This window comes from Gossypium hirsutum, chromosome A09 (genome assembly GCF_007990345.1).
Source record: "Gossypium hirsutum isolate 1008001.06 chromosome A09, Gossypium_hirsutum_v2.1, whole genome shotgun sequence".
Classification (NCBI taxonomy): domain Eukaryota; kingdom Viridiplantae; phylum Streptophyta; class Magnoliopsida; order Malvales; family Malvaceae; genus Gossypium; species Gossypium hirsutum.
The window spans coordinates 27,783,974-27,801,372 of NC_053432.1; the positions used below are offsets into that span (position 1 = coordinate 27,783,974).

The 17,399-nt window shown below is 31.6% G+C and overlaps 2 protein-coding genes and 1 long non-coding RNA gene across 3 annotated transcripts; all 3 read right to left on the bottom strand.

Annotated features, from left to right (window-relative positions):
• Nucleotides 1-6,699: 6,699 nt before the first annotated feature.
• LOC107959199 (probable prolyl 4-hydroxylase 7) lies at nt 6,700-8,112 on the bottom strand. Its single transcript, XM_041077751.1, has 5 exons — nt 7,810-8,112; nt 7,623-7,680; nt 7,446-7,550; nt 6,960-7,032; nt 6,700-6,882 (listed from the first exon to the last, which is right to left on the bottom strand). Exons 1-4 carry the CDS (start codon nt 7,830-7,832, stop codon nt 6,991-6,993), a joined length of 228 nt encoding a protein of 75 aa, XP_040933685.1. The 5' UTR covers nt 7,833-8,112; the 3' UTR covers nt 6,700-6,882; nt 6,960-6,990.
• A 247-nt stretch (nt 8,113-8,359) lies between these two features.
• Nucleotides 8,360-17,023, bottom strand: LOC107947761 (uncharacterized). Its single transcript, XM_016882293.2, has 8 exons — nt 16,864-17,023; nt 16,655-16,774; nt 16,475-16,563; nt 10,156-10,226; nt 9,978-10,056; nt 9,784-9,893; nt 9,178-9,242; nt 8,360-8,782 (listed from the first exon to the last, which is right to left on the bottom strand). Exons 3-8 carry the CDS (start codon nt 16,500-16,502, stop codon nt 8,689-8,691), a joined length of 447 nt encoding a protein of 148 aa, XP_016737782.1. The 5' UTR covers nt 16,503-16,563; nt 16,655-16,774; nt 16,864-17,023; the 3' UTR covers nt 8,360-8,688.
• Nucleotides 13,034-15,259, bottom strand: LOC121206687 (uncharacterized). The gene is made up of 5 exons (XR_005901830.1): nt 14,945-15,259; nt 14,499-14,600; nt 14,241-14,304; nt 13,630-13,740; nt 13,034-13,359 (listed from the first exon to the last, which is right to left on the bottom strand). It is a non-coding gene; the product is annotated as an uncharacterized lncRNA (long non-coding RNA).
• Nucleotides 17,024-17,399: the final 376 nt, after the last annotated feature.

A 17,399-nucleotide genomic window follows, 5' to 3' on the forward strand; every position in this document is an offset into this window, starting at 1 on the left:
ATTACTAATTTAGTCTAAACCAAGTTAAGGCAGCAGCAGAAGTCTACGTGCACTGTTCCAATTTGTTGTTTCAACTTCATATTCGGATGAAAAATTAGAAAGTTTAAACACATTCATAAACAAATCTATTTATTAACTGCATTTTTTTGATCAGTTTATTATAATTAAAATCAGAAAATTTTTTAATTAAGTTGATATCAAGTAGACACTAAAGAGAATGTAGATAATATAAAGAAAATTTAAAAACCCCGCAGGGATTATTACTAATTTAGTCTAAAGCAAGTTAAGGCAGCAGCAGAAGTCTACGTGCACTGTTCCAATTTGTTGTTTGTTTGTTTGCAATAACAAATGCATGTCGTACTCACGTAAGGGGATGCGTCCTCTCATGTTACAGACTTGAAATTCATATTTTTAAAATATACTTAAATTTTAGTATATGCAATAGGATAGATAAACTAGAATTTTTTCAATTATATATATAAAACTTTATTTTGATTTAATTTTCACAGATTACTAACTATTAACATAATATTATTTACGATTACAAATTACATATATCAACAAATATTTTAAAATATGTATAATTAAATAAAAAATAAAATTTCATATATATAATTAAATTAAATCAAAATTTATATATCATATTATTTTCATCACTTTATTGTTTCTTTTTCTTTATAATCACAGTCCACCTAGTGGAAATTGCAAGCTGCCTCTTCCTAGTTTCCATATATATTATATCTTTGACTTTGTTCCCATATAATAATACATGGATTAATATTTGACAAAGTAGTAATGGAAATTTTTAACATCCACTATACATTTTTGTGTATTTAGATTTTTACATCAAAGTGGATTGAAGAGGTACGAACTGAGCGGGATAGTGAGTTAATGTAGTTTACAACTACTTTGGATTTTGGCTGTGGTCATTAAGTTGGTCTGAAATTGTCGGTAGCCCTCTATTGTATCTTCGTCAGCAGCCCTCTGCTGCTTCTCTAATTTTCTACCATCCAGTTTTTTGTTATCTGCCATATTGTAAGTTCTTTTTCTACAAAGTATTAGTGAATCAATGCTGTCTGATTTTATTTTATTTTTTAAATTAAAGTTGTTGGAATGCATGGTAAATTGGAAGGTTGAAGCTGTCCAAAACATGACATGTTTCCTATGATTACTGAGTGTTAATGCTTGTTTAGTTAGAGTGTAAATTCTGTCCAAAATAGGGTATGTTTTGGTTATAATGTGTCTTGCCTCTACTATACATAGAATTATTTAATAATGGACTTAAGAAATAATATTTTTATGTAAAAGAAGGCCAAAAGGGAACACGTGAGTATGCTTATTTGCAACGTTCATGGGCTTCACTTTTCCCATTCCTTTTTTTTTCCTTTTTAAACAAAAAAATATCTTTATTATTATATTGTTGGAGTAATAAATTTTTTTATAAAATAGTATAATATTATGAAATTTAAATAAAATAAAATAATATTTATTTTAATATAAAAATCAAATTATTTTTTTTTAAAAATGATTTAAAAGTTTTTTAAAATGAAAAGTTATTTTTGTTACTCATTAATTATTTTGTTAAGTTATTTCTTTTTTTTATGTTTTTATTATAATGATTTGATTTGAATAAAACAACTGATTCCCGAAAAATATTAAAATATAAAATGTTTAAACAATTTGTTAGAGTTAATCGACTCACAGAAAATATTTTGTCTACATATATTTTATTTTTAAATGACCTAATTAAATTAAATTGTATTTAAAGTTTTAAGTTCTTATGTTGAAATTGTATTTTATTAATTTAATTTAAGGAATTAGCCCATTTATTCGTGAGTTAATTTAGCATTCATGTGAATCAATTAAAAAGAACCATAATTGAGCACACATAACTCCCACAACTTACATAATAACTTATATATATCATATCATAACTTACGTAACTTACAAAACTTACATAATACATAAATATATATCTTAACTTACATAACTTACATAATACATAAATGTATATCATATCATAACTTACATAACTTACAAAACTTACTTAACTTACGTAATACATAAATATACACTTGAAAATCCCACAACTTACCTGAATTAGTTTACACCCACTAGATACTTGATACTTGATATGTATTATCTATTTTAGTAACCGCAATTTATTGTCAACTTTAGGATTCAAGAACAACGAAATAGATAAGAGTTGGATGAATTTGTCAAGGGTAAGCAACGACTATCAAAATGGAGTACAAACTTTTTTAAATTTTGCATTTCAAAATGCAAGCCAAGAGAATATGATTCTTTGCTCGTGTAAGAAGTGCAGCAACATCAATTGGAATTTTTGTGAAGTTGTCTACGAACATCTAATTGTTGATGGCTTTATTCGGGGGTATAAAAAATGAATTTTCCATGGAGAGCGAACATCTAGTAGAATAGCTAATCCAACTTATCCTCATACTGTTTACCATCAGTATGTTAGAGAAGATGACATGGAAGGTATGTTGCGGGATGCATTTAATATGCACAGTCATGGTTTGCAACCATTTCCACCTGACTTTATTGCATCCAATGATTGTAATATTGGTGGAAATGTTTTTACCAAAACGGGAAGAAGTGTACCTGATGAAGAGTCAAATGAAGAAGTGGTGAAGTTCTACAAGTTACTTAATGAAATGAACGAAGAACTTTACTAGGGATCAAATATTCAAAATTGTCCTTCTGCATTCGCCTATTTCACTTAAAATGTTTGGGAGGGTGGACCGGAAACTCTTTTATAATGTTGTTAGAGTTTTTGAGAGATATGTTTCTGTTTGCAAAAATCCCTCAGTCTTGTCAAGATATGAAGAAACTAATAAAAGATTTAAGCCTTGGGTACGACAAAATTCATAGTTGCCCAGATGACTGCATGTTGTACTGGGGTAATTGGAAAAAACAACAGTCTTGTCATGTTTGCGGTAATTCTCGTTGGATGAATAGGAATACAGAAGATTTGAATGTGGATAAAGGTGATGCACAATTAAGAAAGAAGCCAATAAAGATTTGCGATATTTTCCACTAATACCGAGGCTTCAAAGGTTGTTCATGTCGTTAAAGACAGCTGAGTCTAGAGGTGGCATCATGATGAACGAACCGATGATGGATTATTAAGGCATCCTGTAGATTCCTTAGATTGGAAATTGTTTGACAGTAAATATCCAAGCTTTGCAAGCGATCCACAGAATGTGAGGCTTGGGCTAGCAGCTAACGGATTTAATCCTTTTAAAATCATGAGTACTTTGTACAGTATTTGGCCTGTAGTGCTTGTTCCTTACAATTTGCCTCCATGGATTTGCATGAAGCAATCTTCTTTTATCTTATCTATGATTATCCCTGAAGAGAAAGGTCCCAGAAATGATATTGATATTTAGATATGGCCACTTATTGAAGAGTTGAAACAATTATGGACGGGTGTTGAAACATATGATGTCTTTAGAGAGGAGAACTTTTATTTACGTGTAGCGTTGTTGTGGACTATTAATGATTTCCTGGCTTATGCCAATTTATCTGGTTGGAGTACCAAAGAACGTTATGCTTGTCTTTGTTGTGCGGCGCAAACATGTTCAAAGTGGTTATATAATGGGAAGAAGTTCTCTTATATGGGGCATCGTCGGTGGCTAGATGGAAATCATAGATTTAGATTTTAGAGGACACTATTTGACAGTACTGAAGAATTCAGAGAAGCACCTGAGCAGACTATTGGATTTGAAATCTTGTTCATGTTGAAAGGTATCAATTTCAGTTATGGGAAGATGAATCAACCACCCAACATGCAAACAAAGGGAAGATCAAGGGATGAATCTGATGAAGAGAATGATCTTAATGAGGCAGACTTGTGGAAAAAAGAAGTATTTTTTTGAGTTACCTTATTAGGAGCATCACATTTTATGACATAATCTTGATGTCATGCATATTAAGAAAAATGTTTGTGAGAACATCATAGGGACAATTTTGAATGTCGACGGAAAATTGAAAGACAATCTTCAGAGTCGATTTGATTTAGTTGACATGGGAATTTGACGTGATCTTCATCCCCAAGTACTTCTAAATAGGAAATATCGGTTGTCGTCTTCTATTTTCGCAATGTCGAAGAAAGAGAAAGAAGTGTTCTGCATGGATTTGAAGGATATAAAGGTCCCAAATGCGTATGCATCAAATATATCTCGATGTGTGAGTCTTAAAGATCGAAGACTTTATTCCTTAAAATCACATGATTATCACATCTTGATGCAAGATTTACTGCCAGTTGCTTTACGGTGTTGTATGTAAAAAAAGGTGACGTCTTGTATAATTGAACTATCCAATATAATGAAAGCTATTTGTGGAAAAGTTTTGAATGTTGAAAAACTTGAGAAAGTACAAGATCAAGCTGCTTTGAATTTATGCAAATTAGAGAAGATCTTTCCACCTTTCTTCTTCACTATTATGGTGCACTTGCTATTCCGTCTCCCTCGTGAAGCAATACTTGGTGGACTAGTTTTCTATCGATGTATGTATCCTATAGAAAGGTGCTAATTTATTTGTAAAGTATTCATTCATTCACCTTTATAACTTTAGTTACAAATTTTGATAATATTGTATATCATGTTTAGGTTCCTATACAAATTCAAGTCTTATTGTCATAATAAGAGTTATCCAGAAGGATCAATTGCTAAAGGTTACTTGGCAGAGGAGTGTATGATTTTTTGTTCTCAGTATTTAGACGATGTTGAAACAAGACTGAATAGACCAAGTAGAAATGCTGGGCTCAATGATCATAACTTGGTCGAAACTTATTTATTTCAAAGTTATGGAAAACCAGTCGGTAATGTTGAAATTGCAGAATTAGATGATAGATCTTGGGTACAAGCACATCGATATGTTCTTTTTCACCACGATTCAATTGAACCATTACGCAAGTAAGTTCTAGAATTTGATAAATATTCATCTTTTTAATTTGTTTGTCTTCTAACCAATTAAACCTCTTTTTAACATGGTGAGTACAAACAAATCTTGAGATCTCGTTCACGCTCCTGAAGATTACAACATCGAGAGATTAATAAGTTATTCATAGAATCTTTTCATGAATGGTTAAGCCAAACGGTATGCAATTGAAGCTTTTATTGACAAATAATAATGAATTCTCATAACATTTATAATTACTCAATTTACTTTCGATTCAATAGACTTGGAGTGGGAAGGACATCAATGAAGAAGTTAAATGGCTTTCCCAAGGTCCGAATAGAGTAGTAAAAAGATATAGTGCCTTCCTCATCAATGGATACAGATTTCATACAAAATATTGTGAGAGATTAAGGAGAACTCAAAATTGTGGAATTGTTGTTAATTCTTCAATTACAAGTTATGCTAGTGCTAGGGACAATAGTCCTGTTGAAGGAAATGTGTAGTATTACGAACTTCTTACTAACATTATTGAGTTGGATTACTATGGAAAATGGAAAGTTATCTTATTTCGATGTGATTGGGTTGATGTTAATATTGCTCACAGAATTAAAAAAGATCAATTTGGTTTTACAATGGTGAATTTCTCTCGCTTGATTCACATTGAAGAACAATTGATAGATGAGCCGTATGTATTTTCTTCTCAAGTGAAACAAGTTTTTTATTTGAAAGATCCAACTGATGATGGTTGGTACGTTGTACTCCGAAACACCCCTAGAGACTTGTTTGACATGGGCAATAAAAGTAGAGATGACATCGTTGAAAGATCAGAAACTTTTCCTTTTCTAGAACAAAACTTAAATGAAAATATCCCTAGTACTAGTACTACACAATTTCAATGGGTTCGCCATGATGTGGATGGAGATGTTTACGAATTATAATGTAGTAAGATTTTACAATTTTTTTAATTATATGTAATATTATAATTTAAATCTTAGTCTTGTTAAATATTTCAACTATTTTATATGTACTATTATTGCTGTAATTAGTTACTAAAATTTCAACTATTTTATGTGTATTGCAGAAAAAATGCCTAGAAGAAGATTACAAGATCTATCTATTGTTCAGAATACGCCAAATTCGGAAGAAACAAATAGTGAACAACAGACTGCCACTGCAGCAAAATTGACTTTTAGCGGTGTTTTTTAAGGTCTTTAGGGGCGCTTTTAAGCGCCACTAAAATTATTTGCAGCGTTTTTACAAGCGCCGCAAAAAACGCCGCTATAGATAACGCCACTAAGTTTGTGGCGTTTATTTAAAAAAATGCAGCTAAAGATCATGACCTTTGACAGCGCTTTACCCAAAAACGCCGCTAAAAGTCATCACCTTTAGCGACGCTTTTCCCACAAACGCCGCTAAAGGTAATAAAATTTAAAAAAAATAAAATATTATAAAAAATCATGAAAAATTTAAAAAAGTTAAAATTCATTATCAAAATATTGAGAAGAATAATATCCATGATATAAATATAAAAATTTTCTATTAAAATTTTAACTAAAAATATTAAAAGAAAAAGAAAAATTTATAATCAAAACTAAAATAAATAATAAAAATTAGATTAAATATAAAGATATCATAACCATGTAAAATATAAGATATTATCATCAATATTTACATCATCATCTTGCTTAAATTTCGGTGGCTTGTACCCTTTCTTGAACCATTCATCTTGTAGAATTTCAGGAATAGTTATACGCTGCCAAAAAGAACATGCATAATTTCAACCAAAATGCACGCGCTAAAGCTTATACTATGATCAAAGATTGCATGTAATCACAAATTTTCATAGGATGAATTGAATTTGAAACTTACGGTAAGAGGGTTTGGATCAAGAATACGCTTAATCAAATTCCTAGCACTAGATGAAAACCATGATGGATAGCTGAAAGAAGCCTCCCAGATCTGAAATTTATCAATGTACAAACAATTTTAATGAAGTTCTCATCTAAAAAGACTGGCCAAATCTGGAGGGTACTTACTTTCTTATACAAGCCTATAAGGCTTGGCTCATCAAAAGGCAAATAACCAGCTATGAGAACAAAGAGAATAACTCTGCAAGACCAAATATCAGATGATGTACCATTCAAGTGATTAAAATCTCACAAGCACCACACAAATTTCCGTTCATATAGTCAGTCTATATCAAATACATGTTCTCAAAAACAGAACAATCTCAAACAGCTATGACCAGTATCCCACGGAAGGGAAAAAAAGCATGAAAGTACTGATACAATGACATAATTATAAACAGCCAGATGCTTCATCCTTTCTTAAACAAAGCAAGAATAAGAGTGCATAAAATTACATAAAAACAAGATCATATGGATAATAGATCAATTCTTTTTACTTCTAAATTCAACAATTCGACTCATAAATTCAGCATTCCTCTCTTAAATTAACATAAATTCCAGTCATTTCACAGCTTTAAGCTAAAAAAATGAATGAAAGACAATTCATTTATATACCAGAGCTTTCTCAAGAAACATGCCGGAGCTGGTTCGAACTTCACTTTCAATACTCTGGCCTGATACATCATCTGCCACCATTGACTTCTCTAACTTATCCTTAGCCTGAAATTAATACAATTTCTTTTTTTATATGTTGAAATTCTTCAACAACAAAAGAGAAAAATGGTTGCTTACCAGAAAAATAAGGTGATCACATTCCTCACTTGATAAAAATCCTTTGTAAATAAAAGCCCTTCAAGAAAAAAATCCTTTAAAATAAGCATGTTTAAAGCATGGCCATTCACCTTAGCACTCTAAGACAAACATACAAACATAAGGCACTCTAATACTTTTTTGCACATAAAATATCTGAAACTCACACCTGAATTCGGATTCAGAGCACATACGGTGTCGACTGCATGTTGATCAATATCATTCTTATTCGCTGCTGCAATGCCTCCCACATGCATTTGTAGAGGTAGGAGCCACCTATTATGTGCCTTCTGCGAATTGTTCTTAGACCGCAATCTAGTGTAGTTGGCTTTTCCTGTTCCATTTGCCACCAGTCAAAACATAAAAGAGCTATATTGCAATATTATGATAACCCATTACTCCATTGACAAAGTGAAATCTAGTTTTAGTATTGGCATCTTAAGCAAAAATATCCTCCTTTGCATCTTCTATTTTTCCCATCCTTTTTTCACCATATTAGCAGTGAGTCCCCAGGGTATCTTAGTGTTGCATATTTTTTTGGAACCATTTGTTAGGGTATCTTATTCATGTGAGCATTTAGGTAGTATGTCAAGTTGAGTAACTAATAGCATCACATCATTTGAGCATATCTTATACATCCCAAACTCTAGTAGACTAGATTATTCCTGGAAACTATATAAACCATTTACATTTGAAGAGAATCTTGTTTTTGAAACTTGCCTTTTTGAAAGTAGCATGTAGTTTTCAAGGGTGCATCGTCCATGTTTGAGCACCCTCTGAAGGAACAAATATGCAATCAATAGGGCCACACATGTGCATCACAACTGGAGAACTCATTGGCAACTATTGAGTATAATTTACATTTGAGCTGTATTTAGATTCCATCAGTATTGCTGTGAGATAGATTATTGTTCTTACCAATGCCTCGATTTATGAAGATGAGCATAGAAAGTACTAATTTTCTATTAAGGAGACAAGCAATGCTTGAAAGAAGTCTTTACAAATTTGTTTTAATCATTTTGATAATCCCACATGGTGGGATAGTGGCTCAAAACTGATCTGTCCTTATATCTTTATCAATGGAATCTGCATTGAGGGTCCCAGGAAGCTCTCTAAAATCTTCATTGAAGATGGAATATGCACTGTAAATTTTGGAATGGAAAAGATAAGTCAGTCGTGGAAAGAAATGAGCAGTTCATGTTAAGAAAACTCACATTATATAGGGTTTAGAAACTAAACAAAGACCCCAAAACAACCCCTATGTCCTATGATAATCTACAAGAGGTTCCTGCACATGAACTTCGTTAGTATTTCGTCATTGGTTCATATGCTTAAGAAATTCTCCACAGCTACCTTTGAGAAAAAGTCAGAAGAAAACATAATTCAAACAAAATTTTCATTTAATGGATTGTTTAGAAGTATCAGGGGTATCAACAATACATATCAGAGTCATGTAACAGTTTATTTGTTATTATCTTATACATATATCATGAACTTTGGCTACCTTAGGAATTGGAGTTTAGAAGTAAGAGGATACCTGACATCACCAGGTTGCCGCCGTCCAAGGTTCAGGAAAATTGTACAAAAACCAGTTCCAAGTATCTGAGCAAATGGAGGGCAAAGAAAATATGAACATAGTTCATAATGGAATTGCTCTGGATAATCTAAATAAATATTTCGTGCAAAAGTGTGATAGATTGTCCATGTCTTTAAATAATCTTTCTTCTCATCTCTGATTTTGCATTGTTATATGTTTTATACAAAGTACATAAGATACAAAACACAACGGTATGTACGATATAACATCAGAAATTATGTCTTGAATCCTTCTAAAAAATCTTGAAGGTAACACCACAAATTTTTTTACATGTAGGCACACACTCTAATGCACTGAAATTTATCTAATCTATTATAATAAGACAACCAAAGATACCGACTCTCTAAAAGAAAGTAACATCAATAACCATCTGTTTTTCTATGTCATCAAGGAAGAAACTAAAAGTTCCAGTATTCCTCAATGTTTTGGAGATACAAAGAAATTGGTTAAGTGAACTCATCCATATAGCCCTACTTCCAAACAAGTGAAAAGAGGATACATCCAACACACATAAACAGCAGTACAGAGGATACAAATCCAACTTACATATAATGGTCCAAGATCCCATTTATGGGCAACATGTGCCAGTATAAACCATAAGATAACAAGAATCCATGCCTTAAGACTTAGAGAAAAAATTGCCATCAAAAGGATATCTACAAAAAGACATACAAGGAATGGTCAACAAGTGAACTTTACTAGGCAAAATAACAACAGCTTAATTCAAAGTTGGTTCTCACCAGGAAGCTTCAATCTATTTAGTAAAAACGAGTAAAGCTTCTTTTTCCACTGACTTGTTGACTGTGGAAGCTGAAATTTCTGTTGGAAGAATTGAGGGGAAAAAAATTAACAACGAAAATTCTGGGTTAACCAAAGTGGCATCCAAGCTCAGTTTAGTGACTGCTAATTCAGTCATACCAAATCTTCCTCATCATCGTCAATATCGAGTCCACTTGGTGCCTTTGGTTTGACAGCAACAATGAGTGAATCTAGAAAATTGGAACACAGTCAGTGCCTGCATATCAATAGCTAAGAATTAACTAATTGAATAAATGCTTCCTAGAATTTACATAGGAGTAATGGGTTATCATAATATTGCAAAGCTCATCTATTGTAAATTAAAATTAGGTAGTAACTAATTGAAAATTCAATGAACAAAAAAAGAGGGGAATCTGGCACACTTTTATTGAATGTGCCAATGATATTTCAACATACTTGCTCGTTAAGTGTAGAGAAAGTTTTGCCCATATCTTAGTCCAAAATAAACTCATATAAAGTGTGTATGAATCAACCATATCTTAGTCCAAAATAAACTCATTATTTTTTATATTTTTGGCTTGAGGTGCCATTGTATGAATTTTATAATCAAACACGTGGATATAAAGCTTCTGAACAAACACGTAGGCATATATCTTAAGGGAAAAGCTTATGAACAAACCTGTAGATATCCTAGAAGAAACTACATAATTACACTGTTCTTTCTAAAAAGGCAAAAAGAAAAATCTTTAACTAAAAGTAAATATCAACTCAAAATCACTAACATATTTTAGTTTTCATCGTTTAAAAAAAATACCAAAAACTTTTATTAATCACTAAGCTGTTAAACTCATTACTGTGCATCATTCAAAAATTCTCCATCCTACACTTAGGGTCTGTTTGATTGCCAGTAAAATATTTTCCGTAAAATGATTTCTGGAAAATGTTTTACTTTTCTGTAAAATGATTTACTGGAAAATATTTTCTGGTGTTTGATTGAATCTGTGTAAAATATTTTCTGCTGCTTGGCAGATTTTTTGAAAATATTTTTCGGAAAAGTTGTTTTTACATATATTAATATATATTAATAAATTTTTATATTTTAAATTATTTTTACTTATATTGCAATGATTTATTTATAATAATACTCAATTATTAAGCTACAATATTAATCGTTATAAATTGAAAAAAACTAATATCAAATAAATTATTTATAATTGTGTTAAAAAAACAAGTATTGAATAATTAAAAAAATAAGTTACTGGAAAATTGATAAACAGAAGCAGTTTTCTACCGAAAATGAAGGAAGGAATGAAGGAGGCGATAGAGAGGAGAGCACGGAAAATGTCTTACGGAAATTGAAAGGGTAAGACATTTTCCCTAAAATGTAACCCATTTTCCCTTGTTTTGGAGTTCATTTTCCAAATGGAAAATGTTTTCCGCCAATCAAACACTGGAAAAGTTGGAAATGATTTTCCGGAAAATCAATTCCGTCAATCAAACAGGCCCTTATTCTACATTTAACTTTTTTTTTATGAAATTTAATTTTTTTTTCATAAAGAAATTTTAAAACATCAAATCTCTAGTCAAATTATGTTACATCTAAAACATATTTTACTCTTTAATAGATAATCAACTGTACTGTACTTTGAAGCTCATTAAAAGAATTTAACAACCCAACCCAAGACTTAAACGGAAACTTATACAAAATTTTTAAATAATTTAATAACTTAAACAAAAAATTTAATTTTAACATTATAATTTGTCAAAATTAAATAATTAAAATAAAAACTTAGGGTGCGTTTGGTTCGCTGTATTGGATTAGAGGTGTATTGGATTAGAGGTATATTGGGATTAGAGGTGTATTGGATTAGAGGTGTAATAGCTAATCCACTGTTTGGTTGAATGTAATGGAATAGAGGCGTAATAGTAATCTTGTGTTTGGTTGAATGGAATAGAGGTGTAATAGCATAATGGAAAAAACTAAAATGACTAGAATGCCCTTAACATAAATTTGTTTTGGTAAATGATTATTGTTATTGTTATTTAAATTTTAATAAGATTATTATTATCAATAATAAATATTTTAATCATATTTAAACATAATTATTATTAAATATATTTTAATTAAAATATATAATTTAATAAAATTATTAATAATTAGCAGAAATTTTTTTTGGTAAATTATTATTGTTATTGTTATTTAAATTTTAATAAGATTATTAATATCAATAATAAATAATTTAATCATATTTAAACATAATTATTATTAAATATATTATAATTAAAATATATAATTAATAAAATTCTTAATAATTAATATTCTTATATGAATTTACTCAAATCATAATATATGATACTATAAAATATAAATTAACATAATTATTATTAAATATATTATAATTAAAATATATAATTTAATAAAATTCTTAATAATTAATATTCTTATATGAATTTACTCAAATCATAATATATGATACTATAAAATATAAATTAACATAATTATTATTAAATATATTATAATTAAAATATATAATTTAATAAAATTCTTAATAATTAATATTCTTATATGAATTTACTCAAATCATAATATATGATACTGTAAAATATAAATTAACATAATTATTATTAAATATATTATAATTAAAATATATAATTTAATAAAATTCTTAATAATTAATATTCTTATATGAATTTACTCAAATCATAATATATGATACTATAAATGAAAATTTGAAATAATTAATATTAAATATATTTTAATTAAAATTTATTGTTTAGCCTATAATAAAATGACAGAACAATAGTTACACTAATATATTGTTTGATGCAAGATATTGCATGGAGCTGTACCAAAGATATCCTATAATAATTTGTTCCACTAATGTAAGGGCAAGGACTGTTATAAAGTACATAATCTACCCGAAAAGTAAATAATTTCTCTTGATTAATATAGTAACAGCAAGACAATTATTTATTGTCACCTGTTCATAAAGTAACTATTTTAGAAGCAGTTTTAGTTTTGCCAATGACACTCTCATGAATCCAAAACTTAGCAAATATGATTTCATAAAATGTCCTCTTACCTTGTCTAGAAAAGTAGACGTGTGTAGTACTAGCCAGGCAAATAATATAATATTCTATACATTGTTCATATATTAAATCGGGTTTCCATGTTTGAATTTACCCTAAAACCGCGAAAGCACACTAAATAATAAAACATAATCACTTCCATAGCTTCCGTAAGGACATGTTTTTCTCGCTCTCCTTCTTCATTACTTTCGCCACCGCCATCTCGAAATCTTCTTGTGTTACGTGGACTCTCCTTTCCCTCAAAGCAAACATTACTGATTCCGTGCACACAGCCTGCAAAAAAACGGAATAGAGTTTTTCACAAATTATCACAAACACAAACCAGTTAAGAATCACAAGCCCAAGGCCTTGAGTCTGACTATCCAACTTATGTACTAATAAATCCTCAAATAAATCATCTCTCTATGCGGTTTGGGAGTTGGGGTAAGGGAAGGAGATAGGAAACTAGAAGAAAAGATGCTATTCACAGCTTGCCAACCATATTCTGAATGGAAGCAAGATGTCTGCATATCCAGAAGCACATCTTATTATCTGAAAACATACCTTAAGCTCTGCACCAGAAGCACCGTTCATCTTCTCAGCAATCTTCTTTAGATCAATCCCTCTCATCAAATTCATTCTTCTAGAATGTATTTTCAAGATGTCGAAACGAGACTGCATATAATTGAACAGACAATATAAGTACCTAAAGAGACATAAGATGCATTCCAGAAATAAGAGAAATTCTGGTACACCCATAGAAGCAAACACTGCTACTATGGGACTGCTCTATTCACTGCATATTTTTCATAATACCCAGAACGGGTTGAGAAAAAAAAAGACCAGGGCAAAAGAACCAGAACAAGTATGTTACTGAAAAAATTTGGCTTCTAATGTAAGATGCAATTTGAGAAATTCATTGCTCTGAATTTGAGAAATTTATACCAGTGAGAACGTAAGATGCATTTTTGCGTTTGACCAAAAAAAAAGAATCACTTCTTTTACAACATGACATGAATGAAGAAATACGCAATGCCTGTTGTTTTCCTTCCTATTTGATGTTTTTATCATGATTGTAAGTTGTAGCGCGTCATATTAAGTAATTTTATTAAGAAAATAGATGAAGCACAGAATACTGAGACTCAAGCCTTATGCAAGAATCAAAATTGACTCACCGTCTGCCTTTCTGAACAAAGAATCTAGTGGAACAGCATATCTGCGGCAAAAACCCTCAGCAGCCTGCAGTAAACAACAAATTTCATATAGGTAGAAACCAAAATAAAAAGAAAAAATGTAAAACTCCAAGGGAACTGCCAGAATCTTCACTACTGAAGTTATACAGCCCAACAACCAAAATCACCAGACAAAACATCATACTTCCTTCTTCTCAGCAGAAAAATATATAGCAAAGCATAATAAGAGGCGACCAAAACCTTTGTAGGATTTTCCTTAGGGTCAAAGGCTTTCAAAGTGGGAGGTCCCCGAACCTCAAGCTCGTTCTCTGCTTGCTTTGGACAAAGACTTTCAACAGATATCTGAAACAACAAAACAAGGCTTGGTTATCCAACATATAAAAGAATTTAAGCATCTACCTAGTGTACATGCTCATAGAGGAACTTCCACTAAATAAATAAAAGACATAACAATAAAAATTATTATATTAGCAATCTGAAATGCATCACAATAAACATTTAACAATTCTGACAAATGCATCCCTATAATACACTTTAGGTATGTCCACATGGGATGCCTTGTTATACATCATGATATTATTCAAGAGTACTTGTTATACATCATGATATCAACTTTTGCAAAGTATAATGAAGAACAAACACTTTCTCAGAGTAGCAAGAAAACGTAGAGTATGCCCTTTACGTACCTGGTTCCTTTCTATGGAAAAACAACACAATCGACCATAAGGTGCAAATCAGGCACATTGATAGCCCTTAATACACGCACATCGCCTGGGTGCAAGCAGGGGTTTTTGGCATAACAGATCAAATGGCATAACATAACAGATCATTATTTCTCAACGATGCGAGTTAAACATAACAGATGAAATGGCATAACATAACCTAAATTCCATTGAAATGCAAGCCAGTTGTAAAGAAACAAGGTTGAGTCTCCTCAACTTTACCTCAAATTTATCATGAAACAAACAGAAAACCGATACAAGAGTAAAAAGAGTTTTGCAAAAAAAAAAGAAAATATTACCTGATAAACGTAGGGTTGAAATGGAGTAGAAAGAAAAGGGGCAGCCATTGAATGATCTCGAATTTGAAATCAAATCCTTAAAGTTTTCGAGGTTTTAATCTGAAATCTAATTCAGAAGGGGAAAATGAAATTAAAAAACAAAATTCACTGTTCCACTTCTGTTCTTTGTCGAAGCGGTCGATGGACGAGCTGACATTGACTGGTTGTAAAGAAAAAGAAAAGAAAAGGTTGAGAGACAGACGGAGCAAATCGACAGAAGGCAGAAGGAAGGAAGAGGAGACGCAATGGGGAAGCCAATCAGGAGGGTAAAACAGGGAGGGTAAAGGAAGCAGCACCTAAACTGAGCTTTGGGGATGTATTACGAATCGGTGGATTTCACCGATTAAGTCAGGAATGTATTACACCCGTAATATCATTACCATGAACCAAACAAGGGAATAAAAGGGGCTTAAGTGGGGCCCACCGATTAGGGGTGTATTGGCATAGCCAATACACCCAACCAAACATGCTATTAGAAGTATCAATGAGTGTCAATACAGTTTAACTATTAAAATTAAATATTTAATAATAATTTAATAACCTTCAATATAATTTACCCAAACAAACCTAAAATAACATACATCTATAACATGACGAAACCTAAAATAGATCCAAACTTCAAACTAACTTTAGAAATTCAAAAATATGTATTAATTAACCCACCAAAAATATAACCAGACGCATGAAGTTTTGCTTCCTCTGCCCCTACCTTGAAGATTGTTCTAAACATTATAAACTGATTAATTAAAAAGGCAATAATTAAGAAGAAGTAGGTATGGAAACTGATTAATAAGTATCTTTGACCACTAATTAAAAAATAAAGCAGCAAATCCAACTTTCAGCCATGGTTAAACATCACAGAGCAATGACGGAAATATTTACAAGCAAACAACACTATCTTTACGTAATGCAGGCTGAAAGAACTAGTGACTCCATGTTTCCAACCATCTTTATATAAAGTTATACCTAACACAGTAATGGGTGGACATTTGAAGAAAACTCAGTTACCCCATTCCATGATAAGGTATTTTTATACCGCCTCGGCAAAGCCAACTCTCTCTTTACCGAAATTGAACACGGTGTGGTAGTGGCCCATGAAAACATCTCACGAATATACTGATTAGAAAAATTATAATTTGACCATTAGAAAAATTACCAGAGGGGTCCACGAGGAGGAGGAACATCCAAAGCAGTAAAACCACTGATGCACTGAGCTTGAGGACCTTCACCCACCTTGAGAATATACTGATTGCACCAATAGAGATTTAATTAACATCAGTAGAACAAGTTTTCAACTATTGATATGGTACAAACACAAAATGAGGATCGGTTTTACCTCTTTAGGGTAAAGGTCGAAAACTTTGTCTCCGATAGTGAAGGAAACAGTTGGCATGGATGATAGACTTCCACATTCAACAGCAGATTCTCCCATCGGACTCGGCATACGGTCACATAGCTGCATAAGTATCAAATTGAAGAAAGAATCAGACATTGGAAGGAATGCACTCACGAATTATTCAACAAGCATCGAGTCTATTATGTTACCTGATTGACGTAGTTCAATATGATGTCTTGAGTCTGATTCTGCTTTAATTGCTCTTTTGGTCCTCAGCCGTACAGATCTTGGGAGGATCTGAAGCAGCTGCAGGACGGCTTCAGCATATGAGATCAAAAGACATGATTCCCTTCCCCCTCCCCCCCCCCGATAGAAGCAAAAGGAAGAGGCCTAGGGTTTTAATTGAACGTTGAAAAGGAAATTGGAACAGTCAAATTGCACGCCGCGTCTCTTCCGTTGGTTGAGATTAAATGTGGGTAGGCATGAAATCTTCAAGAGAGAAAATTTATGAGAAGGGGATTTTGATCGGTGAAACCAAAGGGAATAGAATCAAGGTTTTTAGCAGCGTAAAATTGGGGATTTAGGGGAGCGGGTGAAAATAAAACGACGCCGTTTCGATGTAAAATTGGGGATTTTTTGCAGCATTTTTACAAAAACGCCATTGTATCTCAATTTTTTGTGGCGTTTTTACTAAAAACGCCACTATAGCTTAACTTTTTGCAGCATTTTCACTAAAAACGTCACT